This window comes from Pogoniulus pusillus, chromosome 27, assembly GCF_015220805.1.
Source record: "Pogoniulus pusillus isolate bPogPus1 chromosome 27, bPogPus1.pri, whole genome shotgun sequence".
Classification (NCBI taxonomy): Eukaryota; Metazoa; Chordata; class Aves; order Piciformes; family Lybiidae; genus Pogoniulus; species Pogoniulus pusillus.
Window position 1 is genome coordinate 11,766,833 of NC_087290.1, and position 25,387 is coordinate 11,792,219.

Here is a 25,387-nt window from a genome sequence, read left to right on the forward strand (position 1 = left end):
TCGGCCTGTTTGGGGCCTCCAGAGGCTTGTTTAGGCCTCTTGGATGGCAGAGGCATTGGTGGGAGGTGGGGGGAGGAGGATTGGAGCACTGGGGAGTATAGATTTAGGTTTTGGGTTGGGGGAAAATTCAAGGGGGTTTGCCAGGGATGCAGTAATTGCTATGTAATGTCTACCTCTGTATTTCTCTCTAAATATCATTCTGTGTCTTTTCTCCAATTTCATTTGAGAGCTTAATTTCTGTCAGCTGTCTTTAGAAACCATGACAACCAACTTTCAGCACAGGGAAATCTTGGTCAAACATTTTTTCTTCTGTCTGTACTTTTGCAACATGCTGCAATTTTATATATTAAAATGAAAGCAGCTTATTATTTCAAATATTCTGACGTCAATGGAGCTGTGGTTTATTTTTTTCCCTCAAGTGTGATAAGTTATTTTGTTCTCAGTGCCTGTTTTGCTTGCTTCATCTTTCCTGCTGCAGGACTTTACTGTCATCCCACTGCTGATCTGGTTTATTTTCAAGAGGTCATCATTGATGCCTTCTCGCTGTAAGCAGCTCAGTGCTCCAATAATAAAAGGAAGCTATCTAGAATCATAGAATGGGCTGAGTTGGAAGGAACCTCCAAAGGCCATCTAGTCCAAGCCCCAGGCAGAAAAGGAGGGGCTTGTTTTGGAAAGATATTGCAATTGATTTTGTCCACTACTGGGGAAAGAATTTATTTTGTCAGCTTCTGTGCTGCTTAAAAACTAATGCACTCTCAAAGGCAACAAAGACTAGAGAAAGTGAATGCATCTCACAGTGAATCACAGAATGGTAGGGATTGGAAGGAACCTCTAGAGATCATTGAATCCAATCCCCCTGCCAAAGCAAGTTCACCTAGAGAAGGTCACACAGGAACACATCCAGGTGAGTTCTGAATGTCTCCAGAGATGGAGACTCCACCACCTCCCTGGGCAGTCTGCTCCAGTGCTCCACTACCCTTAAACTTAAGAATTTCCTCCTTGTGTTTATATGGAACTTCACAGAATCACAGAAGGTTAGGGGCTGAAAGTGACCTCAAAAGATCATCTAGTTCAACCCCCCCGCCAGAGCAGGATCACCTAAACCAGAACTTCTTACGTTCAAGTTTGTGCCTGTTACCCCTTTTCTTTGGCAATGCTTGATGGTGAACACACACCCACAGTTTAAAAATGAAATTATGCAGTGCTTCCATCTATGGATCAGCCATGCAAATAAACACATTTGAAAAAGAAATAAATTTAAAAATCAATCCAAACTTAAAAAGTGTCATCACAAAGGACAGCAAATGAGTTATAGGCATGCTGGGTTTGAAGTGGGAACTCACCATGGAGCTTTTATGGAAAAACATCCTGCTCCAAACAGGTAAGGTCTTCACAGAAAGGGGAAAAATGCACAGAAATTAGATGACAACTCCATTACCAACAGGTAGACTAAATCATGCTAGTAAGAATTATGTAGAAGGTAAACAAAATCATCTTTTATAACTATTCATGATGCCCTGAAAGAGATGTCTCCCTCCAATGCAACCAGCATGCTGACACTCACACACACAGCTGCTCAGGGGATGGGCTCCACTGCCACAGCCACCAACCCACCCCCAGAAGCAGGAGCTGACAGGGTAGGGTCCTCATGCACAACAGCTGTGACCAAGGCGATGAACCAGTTGCAAGCAGGCTTTGAGCTTATAATTCCAGTTAGACATATCTCAGCTTCCCTCCCTGAAATCTTCTGACAAACCTGAGGCAAAAGCAGTCAAAAGCTTAAACAGGCCTTAAAGTCAGAACTAATTAAAAATACGAAAGGTAAATTAGCAACAAATACATGGGTGTCTTCCATGGCACCCTGAGGGGCTGAGCGGGACAGCTACAGGTTTACTGAAAGAGGTAAGTCCCAGTGAAAAGCAGCAGGCACCAGCACAACCTTTTAGAGTCAGCCCTTTTCCTAGGATAGGAACACACCATTAAATTCAACATCTTTAGCAACCATGAGGCACAGAAGCCTTATTCCTTCACTTAAAAGCTTCCATGGGATGCAGGAGAAAACCTAATTTGCTGCAAACGTTATCTTCAAGACCACCTGATGGAGAGCTTAATGTTTTTGGCCGTGTATCTACACCCTGATTTTATTTTACTTTTGGTTCAAGTATTTTGCACAGTGTAGAGTTTGCCAAATAACTCCCTGAACTGTGGTGCATTTTTACTGGATATCTGATCTCTCCTTTGTTTTTGACATCACCCCTGAAAAAGCCATAGCCATACTGGCATTCACATGAAATCTGGCAAGGAGGAGCAGGAGGTAAATTTAGAGCTACTCCCATGCTCAAGGCTTCTTTGACTCCCATTTGGGATGTAGCACCACCCAGAAAATTGCTGAATTATTGATTCTGTAAATGCCAGTGTGTCAGTTTTCTTTTTCTGATGTGACTCACTGATAAATTCTGGCTATCTGAACCAGGTGAAACAATTCAGGCAATGAACTAACGGAAAAGGTCTGTCACAAAAGGATGTATAAAGCACTGAGCCATATAACTATAGAATTAAAAAGGAGACCAGCCTGAAAAGAAAGAATTCTGTGCACTAAATTTGGCATGAACACTCAAGGAGTGAAGACATGCTCTTAAAAAGCATGTGAAGGTACAAATTCAAAACATTCACTCCTCAACAGGCAGAGATATAAAAATCCAATAAAGTAGAGCACTGCAGGGAAAAAAATCCTTATTTTAAAATTAATAATAAAGACCAAAAATGATAATGAAGATCTTTTGAAATCTATATAATGGACCAGCCTTAGCCATCTGTATTGAAACAAATGTATGGTTAACACTCTGGGCCACGGAACTCATTTGGCTCCCTTTCTAGACAAAACAGAGGACCTCTGAATAGTGATAAAACTCAATTAAACTGATTGGGCTATATGCACACAGCCATCTCCTACAGAGTCAACACATTCAGTCCCTGAGTTGAAGATCATAGCAATGCCTCAGCAGAAGTTAAGCCCATCACTGTTGCACTGGTTAAATATTTAATGGAAAGCTAAGTTTTCTGCACAACCCACAGCCAATATCATTCAAAACCTGGAATGTATCTCGTGTGAATCTGCAGAGCCACTGGAAAGTGGTTGAGTCTGAAGGTTAGAATGTCTACATGATGATTTTGGATGTTTGGGCAAGTATTTTTTTCCTTCTCTCTGCCTCAGTTTCTCTGTCTGCACAAAGCAGGCAGCAAACATTTAGCTGAGCTCATCAGAACATTTGAGGATATAAGTCAGGCTTTTTTTGTTTGTTTTGGACAATATGCTGGGTCAAGCTGATTATACCTGCAAATTAACAAACCCTCTCTAACTTTCCAAATTCAATCAGGTGGATCCATGTTGGAAGGTTTGTTCATTTGTTTCTGTTTTTAATACAGACACAAAATCTTGTATCAGAAAGAAAATGTACTAATATTCCCAAGGACTACAGGAGGGTCTTACTTAAAATCCTCATGTGTGAGAGAGACTACTTTTTTTCCTCTCTGTTCTCAAGATCTAATTTATTTCAAGATAACCCCTTTTTTTTCTTTATGTTATTTATATAAGCCACTGTTTTCCACTATTTGCTTCACACAATATGGGTGGTATGCCAATTGAGAGAAAGAATGTACAAATTACAGGATAACCCAACCTTGAAGAGACAGCACCAGATGGCTGTGCTCGGTGACAGCAACAGAGCAAAGCCAAGGCTAAAAACTCACTGAGGTTCCCCCTTCTCAGAGCTCCTGTGAAATTCCAACAGGAAAATTATGGATTGAAGATGATTTATGATTCAAAATTCCAAGAGAATGTTCCTAATTTCTAATCTGATTTCTGAACATGAGTAGATTCAAAATTGTAGCACACTTTGATTTTGCCTTCTCAGATTGAACACAAACTATTGAAGCAGCTAAGGAGCTGTGTGCAGCAGCCACTTACACTAACCCTCCTCACTCTATGCTCCTGTCACAAACAGTGACAGCAGAGCAAAATTTACTGCAAATAGCTGTATTGCAGATCAATTACAAACCATTACAGCACTTGCTCTGTTACCAAAAGGTATTACTGAAGGTGACATAGAACACATCTGAGAAATGTGCCAGAAAGAGAATGTCTGGCTTCAACATGCAGGAAAGCTGAGCTACTTGTACTGATCTCTTCAGTTTCACCTTTTCATTTCTTTCTTGCCTTTTTTTAAAGTTACTTTTCCCTACTTAATTGGATGATGAGATCATGCCTTTGCACTCCCTGTTTTTGTTTGCTTCAGTAGTAAAACCTGGGATAAATTAAGCTTTCTGAGTCAAAATAAACCAGGCAGATATCAGTGTTTTTCAGTACATAAAATGGAAGCAACAAGATACATTAAGATGATAAAATTGCATCAGACACTTTACCTACTTTTCCCCTTCCTTTTTGGGGGTGGAATGAAGGACAGGATGAAGAACAGATAGAGTTTCATGCTTTAAAACCCCACTATCTAAATCTTTTGGATGGGGGAAAAAACCCCTAAGGTTTATTCCTTTTCCTGTAAGACACATTGGATGTGTCTGTTTTGACAAGACGCAGCTAATGCAGGTTACATCCTGGTCTTTCACTAAAGCTACAACGAATTCGAGACTGAAGACTGATACAAATATAATGACCATCTCCCTCGAGAAAGTTAAAACAAAAGCTGCTCTCAGAGACACCAACTTCTACAATAGTTTTTTCCTCGGAGGCAATTATTGTAGCTTTTATTTCCCTCCTTCCTATTACAGTTCAGCTGTGTCCCTACATTCTTCCCAGCTGGAAACTAACTACAACCCGTTCCACAAACACAAGGGACACTTAGCCATTGCAAAGCACAAAGCTGTCTTCTGACATATTCACTGCCTTTTATAGACAAGCAAGAGATGGATCATACAGCTCTTCCCATTTCAAATCTGTAAGCCCTTTGTAATGGGCAATGAATTAACCGATTCAGCAGACCCCAGAGGCAATTCAGCATTACTATTACAATTTTGAGAGAGAAACTGAGGCACAGCTATAGAAAGACTTCTTAAATCTAGCTGTTACTGTCTTACACCCCCCTAATCTTTAAAACATAAGATGCTTCCTCACTCAGTGTTAGAGCCCCTGGGAGAAGGCATATCTGCTCCTCAGGATGTGCTGACAATACAACCTCCGGGCAAACAAACCAATGGGATGGCAAAACACAGGGACAAAAATCAAGTGCTTCATGGAGGTGGGGAAATTACAATGAGAGACTTGAAAAAGCAAATCAAGAAGCAGAGGACAGGGAACAAGAAGTGACAGTGATGGCAAATGCTCTGAGATAGTGCTGAGAATGGGGTTTGTATCCAGAGAGTGGAGTGAGTGATCAGAGTTGAGTGAGCAATCAGAAAATGTTTTCAAATCTGCAGCTTTGCATGAGAAAGGAAAAAAAAAAACATCCACGATGAACAGTGCAGTAATGATCCAACTCGAGGTTCTGCTCTTTCATTCTCACAGAGCTTCAGTGAACACTCCTAAAAACTGTACTGCCATTCCACCTGTCAAGTACAATGACATGACACACTTTGCAGCTCTGCTCCAGATAGATGATACTAAAAGCCCTCTTGGTACCTTAAAAAAATATTTTGCTGTCTTGGATATTAACAGAACAAAACCCTTTTTTTTTTTTTTTTTTAAAGTTAATAAAACCCCCAAAAGTGAATGAAGATCTCTAGCATTAAAGAAGCTTTTCATATGTTAAAAGCAAACAAACCAGAAGCGCCAGTTAAAAGGCATTTTTTTAATCTTGCTTTTTTTACTTTTTGAGGAACGAGCTGCAAGGACATTTTTAATTCCTTAAAAGCAGCCACAGCAGAAAAAGGAGATCTGCTTCGAGGGCCACTGCACTGCCTGCGAAAGCCTCTCCTTTTCTGATCACTGCACAACCACACAAGGTTAAGCAGCTGCTCCCAAAGAAGAGCCTTGTTTCCTCGGAGCGGTGCTTAAAGGTGCTGACCATGTAGGTGTAAATACATCTGTCTTTTGCCATTTGCAGTAATACATGCCTCCTACACTTCTCAGAGCCAGGCAGATGGTCCCTGTCCTGTCTGAGCCTTACACTGCACAGACTCGCATTGCTCTGCGGCTCTCGAAATAGGAGGGCAGATGTTAAATATGTTAAACACACGCTTTGCCCCCTGGAGGTTTAAGTTAAGGCTGCTGTCTCAATTTGGTCATTTTAGGCATGCCAGGCTTCTTGGATCCTAGGCATTCTTCTTAAATCCCTGCTTTAGAAGCACAGCTTTTCATGTTAATTTTGTGCTCTTTCATCAAATATTTTGGACGCAGAACAAATGAAGGGAGCTCTCGGCTTAGCGATACACAGCGACACGGGCTTCACTGGAAATTATGATCCTCATTCATGAAAACTCTATTTACACAGCAGGGTATTTCCCATGACTGCTGTTTTCCCCCCGTTACATAAGCCTCACTAAATATTTTAAATTTAATTAGTTAGAAAAATTACACGAAATAATAGGGCTGGGGAATGTTTGTTAACAGCAAAATTCACTTCAAGAAAACTATGAGCACTCTGAATGTGTTTGAAGATGGTTAAGAATAAATAAATAGAATAATTAATAGAATTTAAATTAAATAGAATGATGCAGAATTATTACATCTGCAAGAGTTGCAGAAGAGTTTGCTGGTAACCACAGCCTTTGTAAAGACCACTGCACGATTTACCATTGCAAACCAAGTGCTGCTTCTCAAATCATCATCCTCACCACTGTTCCTATCACCTCACCTTCCTCCCTGAAGACCCTCTGATAGATAGAAGACATAGCAAGATAATAAAAAGCTAAGTACTATTTAATTTCTGTCTAGTTTCAAGGAGTTTACTAACAGAGCCCAGAATTAAATTTCTGTCCTTCTCTGTATTCTTCAAGTCACCTTTTTGGTATTTGCCCTCTGAGGAACTTCAAGTTCCCGCTGGTCTGCACACACACACACCCCCAGCCGCTCTCTGATCCTGGCTCCCTTCTTATCCTCATCCCTGCTCAAACCTCTTCATAACTGCCAAATTCACCTGACTGCCAGTGCAATCTCTTCCCTTGCTTGTGTTGAAATTGTAAGGAAAAAAAACAACAAAAAACGTGTGTGGTGGAAATAAAGAACTGAAAATTGTGTGGAAGTAGCCACGATCCACTCATACTGTTTCTTTGCTGCTTCATAAGTTTCATTTCCAGTTATCTTTGAAGTTCAGGAAGTTATCTACAGGCAGCCTCTGCGCTTTGGGCAATCCTGTGTTCCTAGCTCACGATCTGGCTCAACAAGCCTAATGAAATTCCTGTTTACAGCAGCATGAGCGGGACCGGATCGTTAAGCAGACACGTGTAGAGATCCACACGGATAGATGTGAGCACAGGTAAGCTTCAGAGCACCATCATGCATGCTTAGCACACTAAACAAAACAACAATGGATTTTACAAGGAGTTCTGAACACTCAAGTATGGGAATTGCTCCGGGAGAGAGGTAATATCCCCAAGCTCTTGCCTGAAAAATAATTCCCTGTTTACAAAACACAAGGCAAAATTCATCTCACTACAGAGCTTGAGCAAGAAGCCACTGAAGCAAGCAAGTCAGTGCCTGCACCCTTTTGCGAAAATGCAGGGAAATGTCAGGAACCTTCTCAATTGTTTTTGTCCAACCACAAGCCATATTCAAACTGTTTGTCTCACGATCTAAGAAAAAAAGTCAGCTGGAAATGAACAGATCTAACTTTTAACTAGAAAATCACCAGGGATCTGTACACCTCAAAAAAAAGAGGGGAAAAAAAAATAAAACCCACTCCCAGCTTTGTGCATTAACTGCAAAACACCTAAAGATTTTACATTTACAGAGATAAAAATGTCAACCATTGGACAACATCGATTAACTTAAAATTGTTACAGTTGGTGAAGCTCCCAAAAGCTTCTCAGTTACTGTAACAGGTTATTTAGTAGAGCTTGCTCTTCACCACAAATATTTTGAAGTGCTTCATCACGGCACAGTGAAAAGTACCAAAGTGCAGCTGGCTCTGAACTGAAAGTCCACACGTGAATTTCACAGAACAGAACAGTCTCTTCAGAGGAAAAACAAGGTCAAGACAACAGGAGGGTTAAGTTTTGTCTCCATGCTCAACCTGCCTTACTGTCTTCCCTTTCTGATAGGCAAAAATCTTTTCTGCTTGAAAAACTTGGAAATCAAAATAAACAGACTTTGGGGGAAAAAAAAATCTCAATCAAACAACAAACCAAAACAGTAACCTCACTTCTTATCTAAGCTGATTGAATAAAGCTCTGCTTATGCTTCATGCCAATTCCTGGTGTGAAATCTCTCCTCATGTCAGTGTACAGCATTTCCCATGTGGTAGACTGCATGGAAATGAGGCACCAAATGATTTCTGCTGCAGTTCTAGAGATTTGTTTTCAGGTTTTGTTTATTTATCTGATGCTGGTTTCCCTTTTCTTGTCTCATTTTCTCCTCAACTCCCCCCCACCTTCTGTTGGCATTAAACTAGATGCACTGAAATTAAACTTAAGGAATCCAATCGAGTTATCACTAGCAACACAAATTATTTCTGAACTGATTAGAAACAAGAAAGGTTTGTGCAGATCACTTACCCTGTGCGTTTGGTGATGGTCCCTAATGTCATTGGCTGCTTGATTTGAGCAAGAGGCAACACCACAGTCAAACTGGGAAGAGGCAGGAGTCGAGGGTTCCCAGGATTATTGTTTGTAAAGTTATTGTAAGTGTCTTGGCTATTCAGTTTACCTTGATGGGAGAGAGATGCAAGAACACACATTACTGGCAGGTTTTTCTTCAGTTATCCTTTCTAACAACTGCTTGAAATAAGCCATTGTCAGAAATAAAAAACTAAATTTTAAAATTAAAAGAGTTCTTGTTAGCAAAAACACATCTAAAAAAGACATCTCTCAAGCACAGAAATAAAGGACAATGGAAGCAGCAATTACTGATTTTTATATATGGGGGTAAGGTCTCCTTCCACGGAACTGAAATTATTCCTGCTGCTGCTGCTTGCCTGATACATTTGTTCACCACAAAGTTTTTCAAGTTCAATTTGAAGAACAAGTTCTGGATTCCAATTCTCTGGTAACAACAACAAAAAGAATATCTGGAAGGGAATTATTTTCTTAAAGCACCACCACATAGAGCATTGGCAACTGATAGTCCTGAAAAGGTTGCTTTTGTTGTCTCTACGGATAAAGACGCACACAGCAGTGATCTGCTGAGCGAAGAGCAGAGGAAAATCACAAACAACTAGAAAATAAAGCCATGCAAAACTACGTGAAAAAAATAAAGTATTAAAAGAGGACCAAACTTCATATTCATGCAACAAAGATCAATTAAAAATAACCCCAAACATATAGGTACTTTAAAAAGGGAAGGGGAGAACATAACAACAACAAAAAAATAGCCTCGACAGCCCTAAATTTAGCTTGTTTCAAAGAGCTCTGTGCTGGATATCCGCCCAGTTTAGATACGCTTTCTTGCTTTCTGTATCATTCTGTAGTCACAACCTTTCATTCTTCATCAAGAAAAGGAAACTAGCTACAAATTTCTTGGACAGTAAAGAAAGAAATGTGAAGAAACCAAAGAAAGAAGTTAAACACAAAAAAAAAAAAAAAAAAAACCTCACAAAAAAAAAAACAAAAACGGGGGGGGAGCAGTCTGTTCAGAACAGAATCAAAAGTACTTTAAATAGACAAGCAACCATGAATTAGAAGGTTTAGATCATTAACTTGTTTTTCTGTGTTCCTATAATGCTGTGAAACGCTGGCTTTGTTCTTAATCAAAAGGGAGCCATATTGGGAATTAGGTTCCTAAACAACTGATGCATTCTACACAGATATTATACAAATCCCAGGCCAAATCCATACAATCTGACTGAAGAGCAGCCACCTTTTTTCCAGGAAGAAAAACAGCACAGAAAAGGGTTTCTCACAGGAAGCTGCCTGAAAAGCTTTAATGGTACTTCAGATGGATTGAAAATAGGAAAAGGAAGGCAGAAAAATCTTAATGAATGTCTCATCATCCTAAAGACACTCAATGCTTCCTTTACTCTTCTTTTAATACTATATCTGTAAGCTTGGGGGTGGTGGGGGGGAATTTGTTTGGGGTTTGGGTTTTTTTCCTACAAAGTCCATCTTGGAAAAAAAATACAACAAAAATGATGAAATTACAAAGTGTACTTTGTGCTAAGGGTCTGGGGCTGAACATTGGTCAATACATATTAAGAGAAATAGCAAAGCTGCAATGAATAACAACCCCACTGAAGTCTCGGAGAGCAGATTTCATTAGTAGCAATTTTCCTACACCGACATGGAATAAAAAGAAACAGGAAAGAGGGAAAAAAAAACCCCAACCCAATCCCCAAAAACTAGCTCAGTTTTAAATGAAGACTGAGGTGCAATTATTCTTTTTTTTAAAGATTACTTCCTAATGCATTCTTGGTTCTTGTAGAAAGGGATATAACCAGTTTTCTGCATTACTGTCTAATTAGTTACTGTTGCTTGTAATCAAGGCCCCTCCAAAAGTGTTTTCCCCTCTCATATTCACCATGAGCCCTGCATGTTCCACAGCAAACAGCCACGGGATCTACAGAGGGGGCTCCGAACCTCTGTAATTTGTTTTCTTTTACTTGTTAGGAATATAATGATTAACTATGAACTACTGAACCAAGTGACTGTGTTGTAACAGTCCTCTCTCTCAAGGCACATTTAATTGCTCCGTGCCCTCCGCTCCCGACATGGTGTAGTTTTCCATATGCAAAACCTTCAATAGAGTCTCTGCAGGCAGAGAACTGAGGCATTCACAGACCATCTTCCTACATAAGGAAAAGCCGCTTTATTTTCACACAACTTGAGGAATCCCAAGGCAATTCAGGACAGTCGGGAAACTGCAGGATTAAGTCATCACTCAGGAGCTCTTTACTAATTGCAGCAACAACGTCCTGCACATTTTTAGGCTCGCACGTAAGAAAACGCCGAGTTAAAGAAAAAATCTAAACTACCCAGAGAGAATTAAAAATCCCAAGTACACAAAAAAAAAACCCAACACTATAGACAGAACTGGAAATGTTGCAATGCTACAAATTGTTTCTGAAAGTAAAGCTTCCCTTGGAAGTCTGACCGAGCATTTGAAGATGGTGCAGATGAGTAAGGTTAAAGAAAATTGTACTTAATGGGACAAGTAAAATAATCTGCTGCTGTGTACACCAAATTCTTTTTAGCTATTTTTCTGATGGTCTGGTTTTAGCTATTTTTATGATGTTCTATACTTTCACATCCTCATTGTGTGTTGCCTCAGACTCATCAGAGGGGTACATGCTTGTCATCTTCACTGCATAGCCTTGGGGATCCAGCAAATGCACTCTGTAACAAGGGCTGCTCCTTTCCTCAGCGCCCGTAAACCTGAATTCTGTGCATTTGGAATTTCACTGGAACAAAATAGTGTCACGAGTTATGTTTAATAAGTCATTTTAACCCTCCCTAATTTTATGGTGTGCTGTTGCACCAATCCAGAAACTCACCAGGCACCCTCCATTCCCCCCCCAGCCCTTTGAAGCAGGAAGCCTCTCCTGCAGTAAATGGGAGTTGCGTGTGTGCAGGACTGCCGGATCAGGCCAAGAGAGCACAAAGAATGCAGTCAAGCATCAACATTATTTCTACAGCTCAAGCAGTTGTTGATTCACTGTCAAAGGACAAGCAACAAATAAGCTCAAGTTTAAGTCTGCTAGAAATATCAGCCACTTTTCACACAGCAGAATCCTGTGCTCAGGTTACCTTGCCACACGTGGCCACTCTAAATTCATTTTTGTAGGGAAGTATGGATGTTAATAAAGGCTAAAACCCAAGAATTAGTGGAGTTTCACTTAGCCCTTGTAATCTAACTTTAAATGCCTAGCTTGGTTGTATACTGACACGACAGACAAATCACATCCTAGTGACCATTCAAGCAATACTTTCTATTGCAATTAATCCAGAGAAAATTAATCACCATTGTCCCAACCTCACATTTCCAGCAGAGCACCCTGAGCGATGAGGCACTTTCCCTTGGTAAGCACCCCAAGCCTGAGCTAACAGCCCTCAGGACCTTGAGCAAGGCAAGTCCTTTTGGCCAAGAATTTGTCTCTCCATGGGCTCTCACAGAAGAGATTTTCAGACAGTTCAAGAACTGTGTACAGAATACATTACTGCCAGTTTGGGCTAAGGTTTATCTTCCCTATATGCCTCCTTCCTTCTGCTGGCTCTCCTCCAGCTTGGGCCACAGCTCAGGACATGCACAAGAAGAAACTACTGAATTATTTTCACTCTGATCTTACAGATTCAAGGTCCAAATTCCTGACTGCAACCAAAGTCAAAAAAACCTTCCTCCAGTTAATCCTAATTTCAGCCATTCACATTTTCACTGGCAAAAAACAAAAGAAAACCTCTCCTGTCCCAATTTAAGCTGCTGGTAAATCTCTGCTTAATTTTACTCAGTGACTAGCAAAAAGCTGAAGTAGCCTGATGAAGTTTATTTGCAAGTGCAGCATTTATAGTGGATAAACGGTGCCTAGTGAGACACAAACCATGGAGGCAGCTCTGCCTTTGTACCTGGCCACTGAAGTCTGCAGTGGAATGGGCACCACTGCATCGCTCACCCCAAAACCTGAGCCACGCTTTTCCAGACATGTTATTCCACAAATACTCAAAGAGGGAGGGGGGAAAAAAAAACTAAACCGGATTAAGTTGAGGATAAAAGTGAAGAAAGAAACTAACAATGGGCTTTGTTGTCAGAGGGAGGGAGCGGCTGCCGTGCCCGGGGTGTATTCCCAAGCCAGCCATCATTAACGGACTCACTTCCACCCAGAAAAAAAGGGAGGCCTGAAAGTGCCGGACAAAAGAAATCCCAGCAGACAAAGGAAAAACAAATTAAAAGCGCCATTATAAAACACAGATGCTATAAGGAAAATAAACTTCACAAGATTTACTGGGTTTTGACAAAGCAGGACATCTGTGGAAAAGCAGCAGCAGCAGCTCCCAGGTACAGCCTGGCTGGGCTCCCGACCCCCATGCTTCATCCTCACTTGTACCCTCGTCCCCACAGCCCCACGGCCAGGGACATGGCTCCAAAGCTTGGGGCACTCACTCTGCATGGACTTTCACCATTCTAAGGTCAAGTTATTGATAACTACAACTTATATTCATGGTTATTTTAAATTGTTAAACCTATCAAATATTCTTAAGGCCTGAATGTGAGGTTCAAACATTTGACCAAATGACACATTTTTGTCTTTTTAAAGTATATTTTTGGATATGAAAAGGAAGCTACGGCTAGGGGAAGATGTGCTGGACTTGTGAGCTTGTAACACTACCTAGAAAGTACTCAATCAACTGAAAGCAATTAATGCAATAAACTTGTCCTCTTCTGATCAACTAAGAGCCTTGATGAATTCAGGCCAGATTTCAAATTGGTCAGCATTTGAATGGAGCACTTCAGGGCACTGCTGTCAGAGATCATCTCTGAGGAGAGAGGAAGAAAAACATCCTGATTTTTGCAGCTCCTAATGACATAAATATACATCAAAATGCAGCAGGCAGATCCATTCCCCAAGGAGCTCATCTGTGAGTACAGCACAGTGTAGCCACTGTTATGCAAAGAGACTTTATTGGATCCTGAAAGAATTACATTGACACAGCTCCACTGATTGCTCCACCATTACCTTGTCCTCTTTAGTCCACACATAGTGCCACATTAATGCCACCAAATCACTCCTTACCTGATTTAAACCTAGCCCTAAATCATCAGCACCGTGGATCCCAGCCACATACACAGGCAACTAATTCCTCCAAATGAAAAGGAACTCAGAACTGAGGTTAAAATCAAAACTACACCCAGACACTGAGGGATGCAAACACCAGTTTGGCACTGGGATGAAATCAAATAATTTCCCCCACTGAATTCCCCTATCATTTCCCCCACTGCATTCCCCTGGCATTTTCAATTGTAGCCAGCTTGTCTCCTCATACAAGTCTTGTGAGATCCTCTTCTGCACACAGAAATTCTGCCTTGTTAAAGGGTAAAGCAAACAGGACTCGCCCACACTGCCCACAGAAGATCTTTGGTCAGAAGAGACCTTCAGGATCATTCAAGACCAACCTTCAGCCCAGCACTAGGCCACCACTAAACCATGTCCCTAAGCACCAAGTCCACACACTGCTTAAACACCTCCAGGGATGGTGACTTCACCACTGTCCAGGGCAGACCATTCCAATGTTCGAGAGGTTCTTCTGGTAGGAATGTCATGATCACGAAGACTTTGGTTTCTCCACACACTTTACATGAAAAACTAAAGCGGTACCAAGCACATCTCAGCCTCATAATAAAATGATTCCATGTTTTGGGGGTTTTAAAACATTATTACTAATTTTCTTCCCTTATTCCTGGCACAAAAAGCTTAGCAATGCAGCATCATTAAAATACAAACCCCACTTGATTAGCTTTTACATCTCACAGTATTTAACAGACTGCATTTCAAAGCGTCCCACATAGTCCACTGACATTAACACTCCATATAAACATCTTTAATTTGGTAAATAAACCCCAGTAACTCCAGGCTATGCAATCACGTGGAGGCCGAGTTGGAAGAAAATGAGCTGTGTTTGGCCATTACTCCTGTTCACACTGAAGATTCCTCAGCTGAACATTCACTGAACACATAAAGCAAAGGGAATCAAATCCCTTCTATCTGGCAGAGAGCAAAGGGCAGGAAAAGCAGAAGTGGTGTGCAAGTGGAGGTTTATTTTGCTGGGTTTTTTTTCCCCTTTTTTATTCAATACAAAAAATTTCCCGGATGAGAATGGAAAGCTTCCCAGCTTCAGTTCCAAGACTTTCACCCTCGTTTCTGACCTTTTCTCAGACATGTTCCAGTATAATCTGTAATCTACTACAGTCGGAAGAGGAAATAGCAGCGCCCTGGTGAGAAATGCTGCCTGGTGACCTGAGCAGAGAGCCCTGCAGAAGCTACGGAGTAGCCTGACAGACAGCAGTGTCCCGAGGAGCACACTCACCACCAGCAGCACTAATGACTGCCCAAGTGGGCTTTGGCTTTTGTGTTCCGTTTCAGTTTGTCTTGTTTCAGTCTATCTTGGGAAAATGTTACACTTTTTTTCCTAGAAAAAGTCAGGAAGCTAATTACTGTAGTTAATGACTGCTTCTAAATCAAAGCTACACTGCAGTTTCCTACAATTGTGTCCTACCCAAATCAGCCTCGTGTCACACTCTCACCCTCAGTATTTCCAATCACAGAATCATTGAGACTGGAAAAGACCTCCAAGATCATCAAGTCCAGCCTATAGCCACCAAGTGCTACGTCCAATCTTTTCTTAAAGACCTCCAGGGATAGTGACTCCATCACATCCCTGGGCAGTCCATTCCAGTGCCAAATCACCCTTTCCATGAGGAAGTGCTTCCTAATATCCAGCCTAAAATAGAATGGAATTAGACCCATGAGAGAAAGACTATGATGCATCAGCTAGAGTGCGTATAGACACAACTTAGCTCCTTAGAGCAAATGTTTCTCTCAGCTAAACTGATCTAAGTCCAAAACCTATCGCTAAATTGATTCCACTGCAATGGATGGGGGAAAATAAAGCAGGCAGTTTGCATCATGTTTAAAACTGTCTGTTATTGAACCCTTGGAAAGGCAGCTGCACTAAATCTCATTACTGTCCTAGGAAAGCAGAACCTTCTCTCTGCACCCAGACAAGGCATGTGATGGTGACAGGCGAGCTCGTAAGTCAGAACACTCTGCTGAGGCATGCAAGCGCCAATCTGAGTGTCTCAGCCCCTGATGAGACAGAGTCCTCTGCCCTCTAACCCCAGCTCCTTGAACTTCATCTCTTCCAACTGCTCATCAGCATCATCCACTCAAAATCTGAACACAACCCCGTAATGTTCCTTTCTTCCTTCTGAAGTCTCTCTTTCTTCTGCTATCTTCAGTTTCAACAACTTTGTCCCTTGGTTATAAAGTGTCCCACTGATACCCAAAACCTCTCCTTTTGTCCTTGGCAAAGGTTAAAAGAGAGAAGGAGCTGCTGTGACCCCTTTGCTGCCCATTATCTCCACCTGGCCAAAGATGGATTTTGAAAGAAGAGTTCAGACCTCAGGCTGGGAAGTGAACCTGTCATTTAACTCTACAATTAGTGATGTATGGGTTACCACTTCACCTACCCCCATACATATTTCTTCTTTTGCTGCATGGAAAAGAAATTACATTGACAGTTCAGAGGAACTGAAATGGAGAGGAAACCACTTCTGCCAGAAGAGCAACAGCATCCTAGGCCCCATGGCACCTCTCACCAGCAGCTGTGAGGACATCCACAGAGTTAACTGCCTTGTGTAAAAAATACCTCCTTCAAAACGTGACACAAATGTCTGCTTCATCCCTTGCCATTCCACCTCCTCATTTTATGCAGACAACAGCTTGCTGTGCTAAGGTTCCTCAAAGAGCTGCACAGTAAAGGTGCCTTCAAGCACTTCCTTAGAAAACAATCCCTTCACCATCACACCAGTCTGGCATAATCATCATTCAGGACTTAGTTAACTAAAAATACTGTCAGTGCAAAGCTCAAGGCCATTTATGGGCAAAACTTTCCTTGAAGTGAAAAAAAAACGTACCAAGAACTCAACTGGCAGCCGCTGGCTTCAGGCTTTACATAGCCATAAAGCAGGCAGCAACACTTCAGCTCCAGGTGGGGGTTAGCAGCAAAATCAGCCAAACTGGCCTTGCTGCTCCTCAGGACACCCCATAAACACCAGCCACAGGCAGGGAAGGATCCAAGATTGCCATTCTATCTGAAACAGATTTTATACCTTGCCCATCCTCCCCAGTGCATGGACCAGAAAATGTGGCCTTAGCCACCACAGCACTGGAACTGAGTTGGCAAACTCCTCTGAGGAAGGGACTATGTGAGCTCAGACTTAACACTCCACTAATGAGGTTATCGCAGAGGCAGCTTCTAGGCACTGTGTAGAGACTCTGTTACTCCAGTTCCTTGCACATGGGAATTTTACTAACACTGTCTGCTGGTGAATGATGAAGCGCTTGAGAAAACAACTATGCACTATTACTGCCCCTCCTTGCCTCTATCAATCATAATTCAGATCAACACAGCTCTGAATTCAAAGCCGCCTTTCAGAGATGGCTCCAAGATGCTTCAGCACTGGGTGCTTTGGGAGATCTGGGTGTCTTAGATTTCTCTGCCAAATGATAGAGAATAAAATGATCTTTATGAATTTAGATGTTTGGGTTTTGTTGGTGTTTTTTTGTACTGAGACAACACAGACAAAAAAAATCAGTCTGCTTGTCTTAGGAACTGCAGAATTACTGCTATGGGAATATCTGTATGCAGCTGTGCTGGGTGAGGAGATAGGGAATGTTTAATGGCAGCCCCTTACCCAAAGGGCTTAGCTTATTAGAATTTAATATTGATGATAAACTACACGTTAATACATTTGTGGCCCTTTTTTTTTTAATCCCCTCACTTTTTTCTTTTTTTTTTTTTCAGTTGTGCCTTATTTTCCCTTGCTCAAGCTGCAACAATTAGCACAACTATTTCAGCAGCACTGAATTCACCCCAGGTTGAATACACAGTATTTATCCCAAGTTATGTGGAAGGGGGAGAGAGAGTGCCTTGAGAACCACTGCATATGAGAACGTGATAATAATATCCATGGATAATTATAATAAATGGCTTGTCTGAAACTTCCATAGAATAGGAACTGAAGTAAACCATAGCAATCTCTCTCCCTCTTCCACCCACCACACACCCTCAGCAGCTCTGCTCTTTTACCCATGACCGTTAAGGATGTTTTCTGGCTCTGTGACAGCATCGTGACTCAGGTCATGAGAAGTGTCAAAGATGCATTTCCTTGAGATGGGAAAAAGCAACTGAATTTCACAGCCCACAAAGACTAAGCAAAAAGAATAAGCCAAATCAGCACATTTAGGGGTAAAGAGAAACCTTCTAAAAGATAGAAGGATATTTTATTTCCACTCTTAATGCTTACGTTTCTTTTAATACAAAGTGTTTGCATTTTTTGGACTACCAAAACTGCACAACTGATTTAAATGCCTTACTTAAGAATAATAAACTTAATAAAGACAGCAAGGGCAGCACTCATTTACTGCAGAATCAATCACCAATCGAATACACAGGGAATCTGATTCAGGCTGCAGGCACAAGGGATCAGCCCCAGATTCCCTCTCTGCAGTGTCTGCACCCCAGAATATTCACTGCCAGGGGAAGCAGAAAGTGTCTGGGGTTGAACTCAGCAGGTCCATCAGATTAAACAATTGTTCCCACCAGCTCTTGTCCCATTCCTTCCCCTCACTGGCTACTAACACAGGGCTTCACATGCTTTCACCTTCCTTCATACCAAGCCTTACTTGTCATACAACACTCTCAATACTTTAACCTCCTCCTTTAGCTGATATAGTCTCTTGAAAAACTCTAGATTCTTTCTCACCTTCTCATCTCAGGCTTCTATCAGGTGAGCAAAGCGACTTTTTGTCATTTCACTGATGGCAGATCCCTCAAGCCACTTAAATTCCTTGACCTGCCAATAAATTTCTGGCCATGCTGTGCACCCTATACTAGACCTCTCTTCTCCCTACCTAATCCCAGCCTTTCTCCTTTTGTGCTCTGAACACAAACATCATTCAGAAAACCTTTCCTGTATCACTCCAGTGAGCAGCCTGTCTTCTGTCTTGTTAGTTCAAAGCTCAGTCTTGGTAACTGCTCTTACGTTGATCACACCCATTTGTCCTTAAAACACCATTCAGATCTACACAAATGTACCTTGACCTCTGCACAGACACATAAAGCATCATAAAGCAGTGGAGCACCTTCATTCTTCTGCATCACTAATACCTCTGTTTATCAATTTCCAATCAGCAAGAAGTGTGAAACCCTACCAAAAGCAACGCATAATCTGCAGGGTGTCTATTACTCAGGATGTATGAGGATGAAATACACCCAGCCTGTCCTTTATACACCTGGTTAACTGGTAAGAGCTGTAAATCAAGAAGAAGCAATTGAGGGGAAACATTGAAATAACACTAGAATCCCCAAATATCATTTTATTAAGTTACTTTTAGAAAAGCACTTGAAAATCCAGTTGCCACTTCTCCTTGCACTCCTTCAGTGCATGCCTCTGACACATCAACACTTGATCGTATAGAAAATTTCTTCAGTTTGATGTTACAAAGACTGAAGTCATCCATCTTGACAGGAAAACTTCAGTGGGACACTCACATCTGTGGTAATCCAATTCCTTTCAGCCTTCCACCTTCCTTTCACCTCACGATCCATCTTTGACATCGTGGTCTCCAGTGCACTACCTATTACTTCCCCTCCGCCTGTCTACTCACAATCTCTCTGAAATAGTTTGCTCTGGCCACTGCTACAGCATCTGCTGTGCTAAATCACTCAGTCATACATTTTTACACTTCATATCTTAAGAACTGCAATTCCCTTCTGATGCAAGGCTCCTTCCATCTCAAATTTATCTGGAATACTGGCAACTTCTTTTCTCAAATGAAAAAGGGCAAACCTACATTTGCCTCAGTCTCAGATCCACACTACTTACAAAAGCCCACTTCTAAAACACTTTCTCTACAGACACGAACTTCCCTTGTGACAGAATTTATCAGTCTGCTTCCCTGCTTATCTGAAGGGAATGGATCTTCTCCTTCCACTTCAGAGACTATCCAAAATATATCACCCCACTTCTTTCACTCCACTGATTCTCTGTCCATTATACAAATTAAAAAAAATTAAGGAAGGAAGGAAGGAAAAGTGGGAGGGAGGAAAGGAAAAGCAAGAAAGAAGGAAAGAGCATAGCAGCTAAAAACACAGTTCATTTACAACCAGTAAACTCCTGGCCAGTACCCAAATTGGTGCTTATGGTCGGCTGTTCATACCTCTTCTACTCTGCTCTACATGTATAATGTGAAGCTGCTGTAACCACCTCACTCCTGCCTGTGTTTCCATAGCCAAGTGGCTTCACACAGCCTTGGGACTTCTCCAGAGGAAGTAATGGTCTCTAGAAGTTGTTAGCAGAAAATTCCCCCAATCACCTTCAAAATTAAAGAGAAACTTCAAATGCGAGTGTGAAACAAGGAAGCCACTACACATTGCAGGCAGCCCAGTGGATGTGGAGGTTTTACACCAGCAGCTCAGTGACTGCAGTGTAAACTCTTCCTGCATCAATAAAGAAGGTCTAGTTTTAGTGTCACTGTTCGGGGTTTTACACCCATCACAAAACAGCCAAGACAACCGTTGAAGAGTCTGCTAGGAGTCATTAGTAAGAAAGAATCAACGAGTAATCACAATGCAAACTCTCCCCCTTTTTCACTGCCAGAGTGCCGAGCACTGGGGCAGGCAGCCAAGAGAGGTTGTGCAGTCTCCTTCTCTGGAGAGATTCCAAAGCAGGACACTGCAACCCTGCTCCGGGGAACTCTGCTTCAACACGGAGGTTGGACCGAATGATCTCCTAAAGTTCCTTCCAACCCCTGCCATGCTGAGATGCTATTAAATAATTGCTCTCAAAAGCGACTTAGCAGCATCCTGCAGAATAAACACCGCTACATCTCCATCCTGCAGCTGGCGAGGAGAAGCAAGGGGCGAGAAGCGGAGAGCGAGGAAGGACTAGGAGCGCGGAAGGCAGGACGAGGAGGAGGAGCAGGGGGGGTGAGTGAGAGCGCTGGGTGAGGAGCAGGGGCGCTGGGTGAGGAGAAGGAGCGCTGAGTGAGGGCGGGCTCCCGTCGCACCGCCCCGGGCCAGCCCCGCGGGGCCCGACATGGCCGGGGGGAGGGCGCCCCCTGCAGGCTTTCCGGGCAAAGGCGGCTGCGCTTATCCTCCAACACTTCCCGAGAATGGTGTGGGGGAAAAAAGGATTTTTAGGCAAACTGGCACTGCTAGACAATTGTGGCGAAGAGATAATGTTAATTTATATTTAAATAAATAAATAACAGTGCGACGCCGTGAAAAAGCACAGCTATTAAACAAATGGGAGCATCAAAAGTACATTGAAATAAGGAGCCCTATCCCTATTTTGTTTCTATACGTTGATAAAAAAACGATTTTGTGTTGAGGGAAGCTATAGTTTACAAATAGAAAAAATGCAAACCGAAAATATAAAGCTTAACAGTAGCTTTTCAAACAACTGTTTTCAGCTGGTGTTTACATGCCAGCTCTGCAGTTTAAAGGCTGGGAAGGAACTGCCCTCCAGTGCTCTAAGATATTATACAGTTAATTTTCTTTGAAACTATTTTTGTCTGCCTCTCTCTAAATAGGTGGTTTCTTAAGTGAGTGTTACTTAAAGGAAACCAATCTGTTTTTCAGGAAGAGCTGATGATGTCAGTACTTTCAACTCTGCTTTCCCATAAGAATTTTTCTAGTAAAAGGAGTTTCACTCTGGGAAATAGTGAAAAGTAACATGAAAATATTTCAAGCATCTCAGACTGCATGTTTACCTAACTCCAAGTTTTATGCTTGGATTTTAATCCTGATGTGACTGTAACAAATTAAGGAAAAGTGAGAGAGAACTTCTTTTTTTTTTTAAATGAAAACAAATTTTGCAATGAAAATACTGAATCCTAAAATATGTGTAAAGAGCTAACTACAACCCTGAGTGCAACACATACAGAACTACATGGGTTGGTTTTTTTTAATAATTCTAAATCTAGGTACCCTATTTCAGATTAGGTATTAAATCTAAAACAGAGCCACTGTGTATCATGAAGCACCTTTTTTGGCAAAACTACACCATGCAAATAAATACTTCAACCACCAATGAAATGCCAAGTTAAATTCAGAGTGTTATATTATGATTCAATGTAGGTGTGGATGTGTAGCTATAGGTCCAACGTGTGCTTAGCTTTACTATCGCAGCAACACAGAATGGTGAGGGCTGGAATGGACCTGTGAAGATCATTTAGTCCAATCCCCCTGGCTAGAGCAGCATCACCTAGAGTAAGCCACCCAGGAACACGTCTTCTATGATTGTTTGTTCTGGTACTGGAAATTCCTCCAGTTAACAACAGAAAAAGCTCCAAGTAGAGGTAGAGAGACTTTGACTTGCTGGTAGTGCAAGAAGTAATGATAATAACATACTGCAAATTTTAATGTACAAGAATCCAAACAGTAAAAGTCAGCTCTGTAGCTTCCAACCTTCCAAAGAAAGCACTGCAAATTTACAGCTAAATGCTCCTTGCTATTCACAAATAGATGTCCTGGAGATGCTGGCATAATCAAAGACATAGTTCTGCTCTAACTGTTCATCCATCAATCCACACAGTGTACCTGTGAGACAGGTGTGTCCCCTAAACCCCATTTTATACATGTAAAAAGGTTATGTAAGGCCATATTCTACCCTAATGTTCACCCCACAACCAACTGATGTCGTAATAGTCTTATAATAGTAAAAGCCCATAAAAGGATCCCAACCTCAGTCAGATATTACTGACAACACATTCTGGCAATCCAAGGGAATGACAAAAATATAACCTCACTGGATTAACAGACAGAATAACCCAAACAAATTCCGTCTTAGCTATAAAAGGTGCAAAGGAAATGCCATTTTATCATCCTCAATTTAACAGTTTACTTCATTCTAATAAGAACAAAGCCAAACTATGATTCACTTGGAAATGAAATCATCCCCACCCCCCAGTAAAGGAGTACATGGTGTGGGTAAACAGTTCCTGGGGTACTCAGAACCAAATGTAAATAGATTGCCTTGCTACTATACACAGAGCAAACAGTTTCGTTTTGAAAACAGGAGTCAAAAAACAAGTGACAAAAAAATACTACAAAGCCTGGACTCCGAAAATATTTACAAGAACAGAAGCTAATCCCAAGCTAACATCAATAGATGACAACTGCTAATAAAAAAAAGAAGATCACAAGCAGAGCTTCACTCACAGAGTCCAATCTTTTGGCCTAAGGCTGTGGCAATGCTTGTTGTAATCGGGAAGAAATATTAGCAGAAGGATTAACAACAAGGTTTTCTAACCAAGGGCTTATTGAAACTTTTCTAGATTGCAAAGGACTAGAGGAAAATCAGGAAGACAGGATTCCACACACCAAAAAAATCCTTCAGAGACCAACCCAGTTTATCACAATCTTCTCTAAATCTCTCACTTAATCTGTCCTGGCATGATGGTGCTCTCCATGGCATGGTCTTTGGTTTTATTTCCATTACAATCAGCCTTACATGTAATTTAGAGGGCTGAGTAAGGAAACTAAGTTATTCTTGAACAAAACTACAAACTTAAAGTAATTCCAGACATGGGGAACACAGATTATTATTCTTGTTACACAGTGGAAAGCTGATAGATAAAATCAGCTGAGTAAAATTTACCAAGGGACAGACAGTGAGTTGGAATTAAAGCAAAGAATTAAATCCCAAACTATCCTTCTCTGCTCTCAGCATTAGCTTGAATGCCTGTCACCAGACTGCTGCAATTCCTCTAAACAATAATAATTTAACATTGTGATAAGAAGCTGTTATGATCTCAGCAAACACATCTTAGCTCACACATTACAATAATCAGCAGTTCGGGGATAACTCAGCTGCCACACACAGACACAAAATCCCTCCTCTGAAAGTCATTCTCAACTTCAGGCTTGGGATATTTTGGTTTTTTTCCAAGTTGATGATAAAAGCCTTATTATAAAAGGCATAAAAATACCCTTCTGACTTCAGCCAGGTAAACTGAGAGATTCCTGAAATGAAAAAGCAGCAATAATATTACTAAAAACATTACAATGTTTTACCAAATGGAGTATTTAAACCAGAAATATTTCATCTTTCTTTCTGAGATTTTTTTTTAGTGACATCTCCACTAACTGCTCCACACAATCCCCAACAGATTTCCCACAGCAAATTTTCACACTCAGGTCTGCAAGTTATCAACAAAAACTCTTAGTCTGAGTCCAACTCCAACCCTTCCTACACCGTACTAAAGCACAAGCACAACATCCACATGGAAACCAAAGTTACCTTCGTGTCTTAATTCTCAGCACCCACATGCAGCCTTCCAGTGGAGCTAATTGTTTAAACAGAGCTCACTTTTAAGCAGCGATGACTGTACAGAGATCTTGAAATAAATCTCATTTATTTATTATATTTCAAGACAAACATCTGAAAACTGAAGCCTTAAAACTGTTGAGACACTCCCACAAATGCTGCTCTCCTCCTTTCACTAACTTGTCCATGCATGTCTATCTCCTACCTAGAGAATCTGTGCCTCACTGAGGATTCCAGAGTAATGGAACCTGACAGACACAAATGTCAAACCTATTCAGAACCTTAAATACACCTCAGAGTACTGTGAAGGCCACAACTTAGTGCAGTTTCCCTTGACAAAAAAATGAATTGGTTGGATGAAAGATGCACAAATTGATAGCTCCTTCCTCTCCTCCAAGTGATGTCAACAGTTAAAAGGGCCTGGATGTGCCACAGTAAATGTTTACAGGACTCCCCAGACTGTTACAAGCCTGATGTGCTGAGCTGCTGTACAACGAGAGAGAAAGTAAAATGGTAGACACAGAAATGTCTCCAAGGAGGAGGAAACTATAGATCGTGTTTTGGGTGCCTTCCAGTGGCCTCGGGCAGAAGAGCATGGCTGTGCAGAAAAGCTTTGTTTAGAAAGTCCAAAGAAATGAGAAAACACAGAGGCTGCTCCTGAGACAGCTCCGGTTCCCTGAGTAATCAACAAGTTATAGAAGTGTTCCTTTGATTCGGAAATCCCACAAAGATTCTGTCTGCACATCCTTCTGCTTCTTCAAAGCACATCCACCACAGCAGTAGGCCGTGCAGATCAATCCCCACACATTCTTTTTTCCCTTTGTATGTTATTAGTCACATTGCTCACACACTCACAAGAAAAGCAGCACACACAAATCTGTGCCATCAGTTCACATTGCCTACTTTCCAAGTTTTTCCTGAGACAGTATTTACTATGGATGTCCAGGTGTGCTGGTTTGAGGTCCCAAACTACCACATCAGGTGTGCTTCATGGTCAAACTACATTTGAATCCTACAATCATGGAATGGCTTAAGGTTGAAAGGAACCTCAGAAACTATCTATTCCAATATCCCCACCATGGGCAGGGACACGTCTCAACAAGACTCAGCTGCTCAAGGCCTCATCCAGCCTGGCCTCGAACACCCCCAGGGAGGAGGCAGCCACAGCCTTCCCAGGCAGCCTATGCCAGAGTCTCCCCACCCTCCTACTGCATTTGCCCCAAACTGAATCAACTCAATTTT

At 41.5% G+C, this 25,387-nt stretch overlaps 1 protein-coding gene across 15 annotated transcripts in view; it reads right to left on the reverse strand.

The window, feature by feature from the left end:
- Positions 1-25,387, reverse strand: part of BCAS3 (BCAS3 microtubule associated cell migration factor) — a 413,259-nt gene that overhangs the window by 267,614 nt on the left and 120,258 nt on the right. For 13 of the 15 annotated variants that reach the window (XM_064166577.1, XM_064166584.1, XM_064166579.1 and 10 more), the window contains exons 16-17: positions 8,665-8,815; positions 1,344-1,388 (exon numbers count right to left, since the gene is read on the reverse strand). In XM_064166577.1, coding sequence (XP_064022647.1) covers positions 1,344-1,388; positions 8,665-8,815 — 196 coding nt within the window. The remainder of the gene's footprint in view (positions 1-1,343; positions 1,389-8,664; positions 8,816-25,387) is intronic. The other 2 variants (XM_064166578.1, XM_064166580.1) reach the window with 1 other exon arrangement.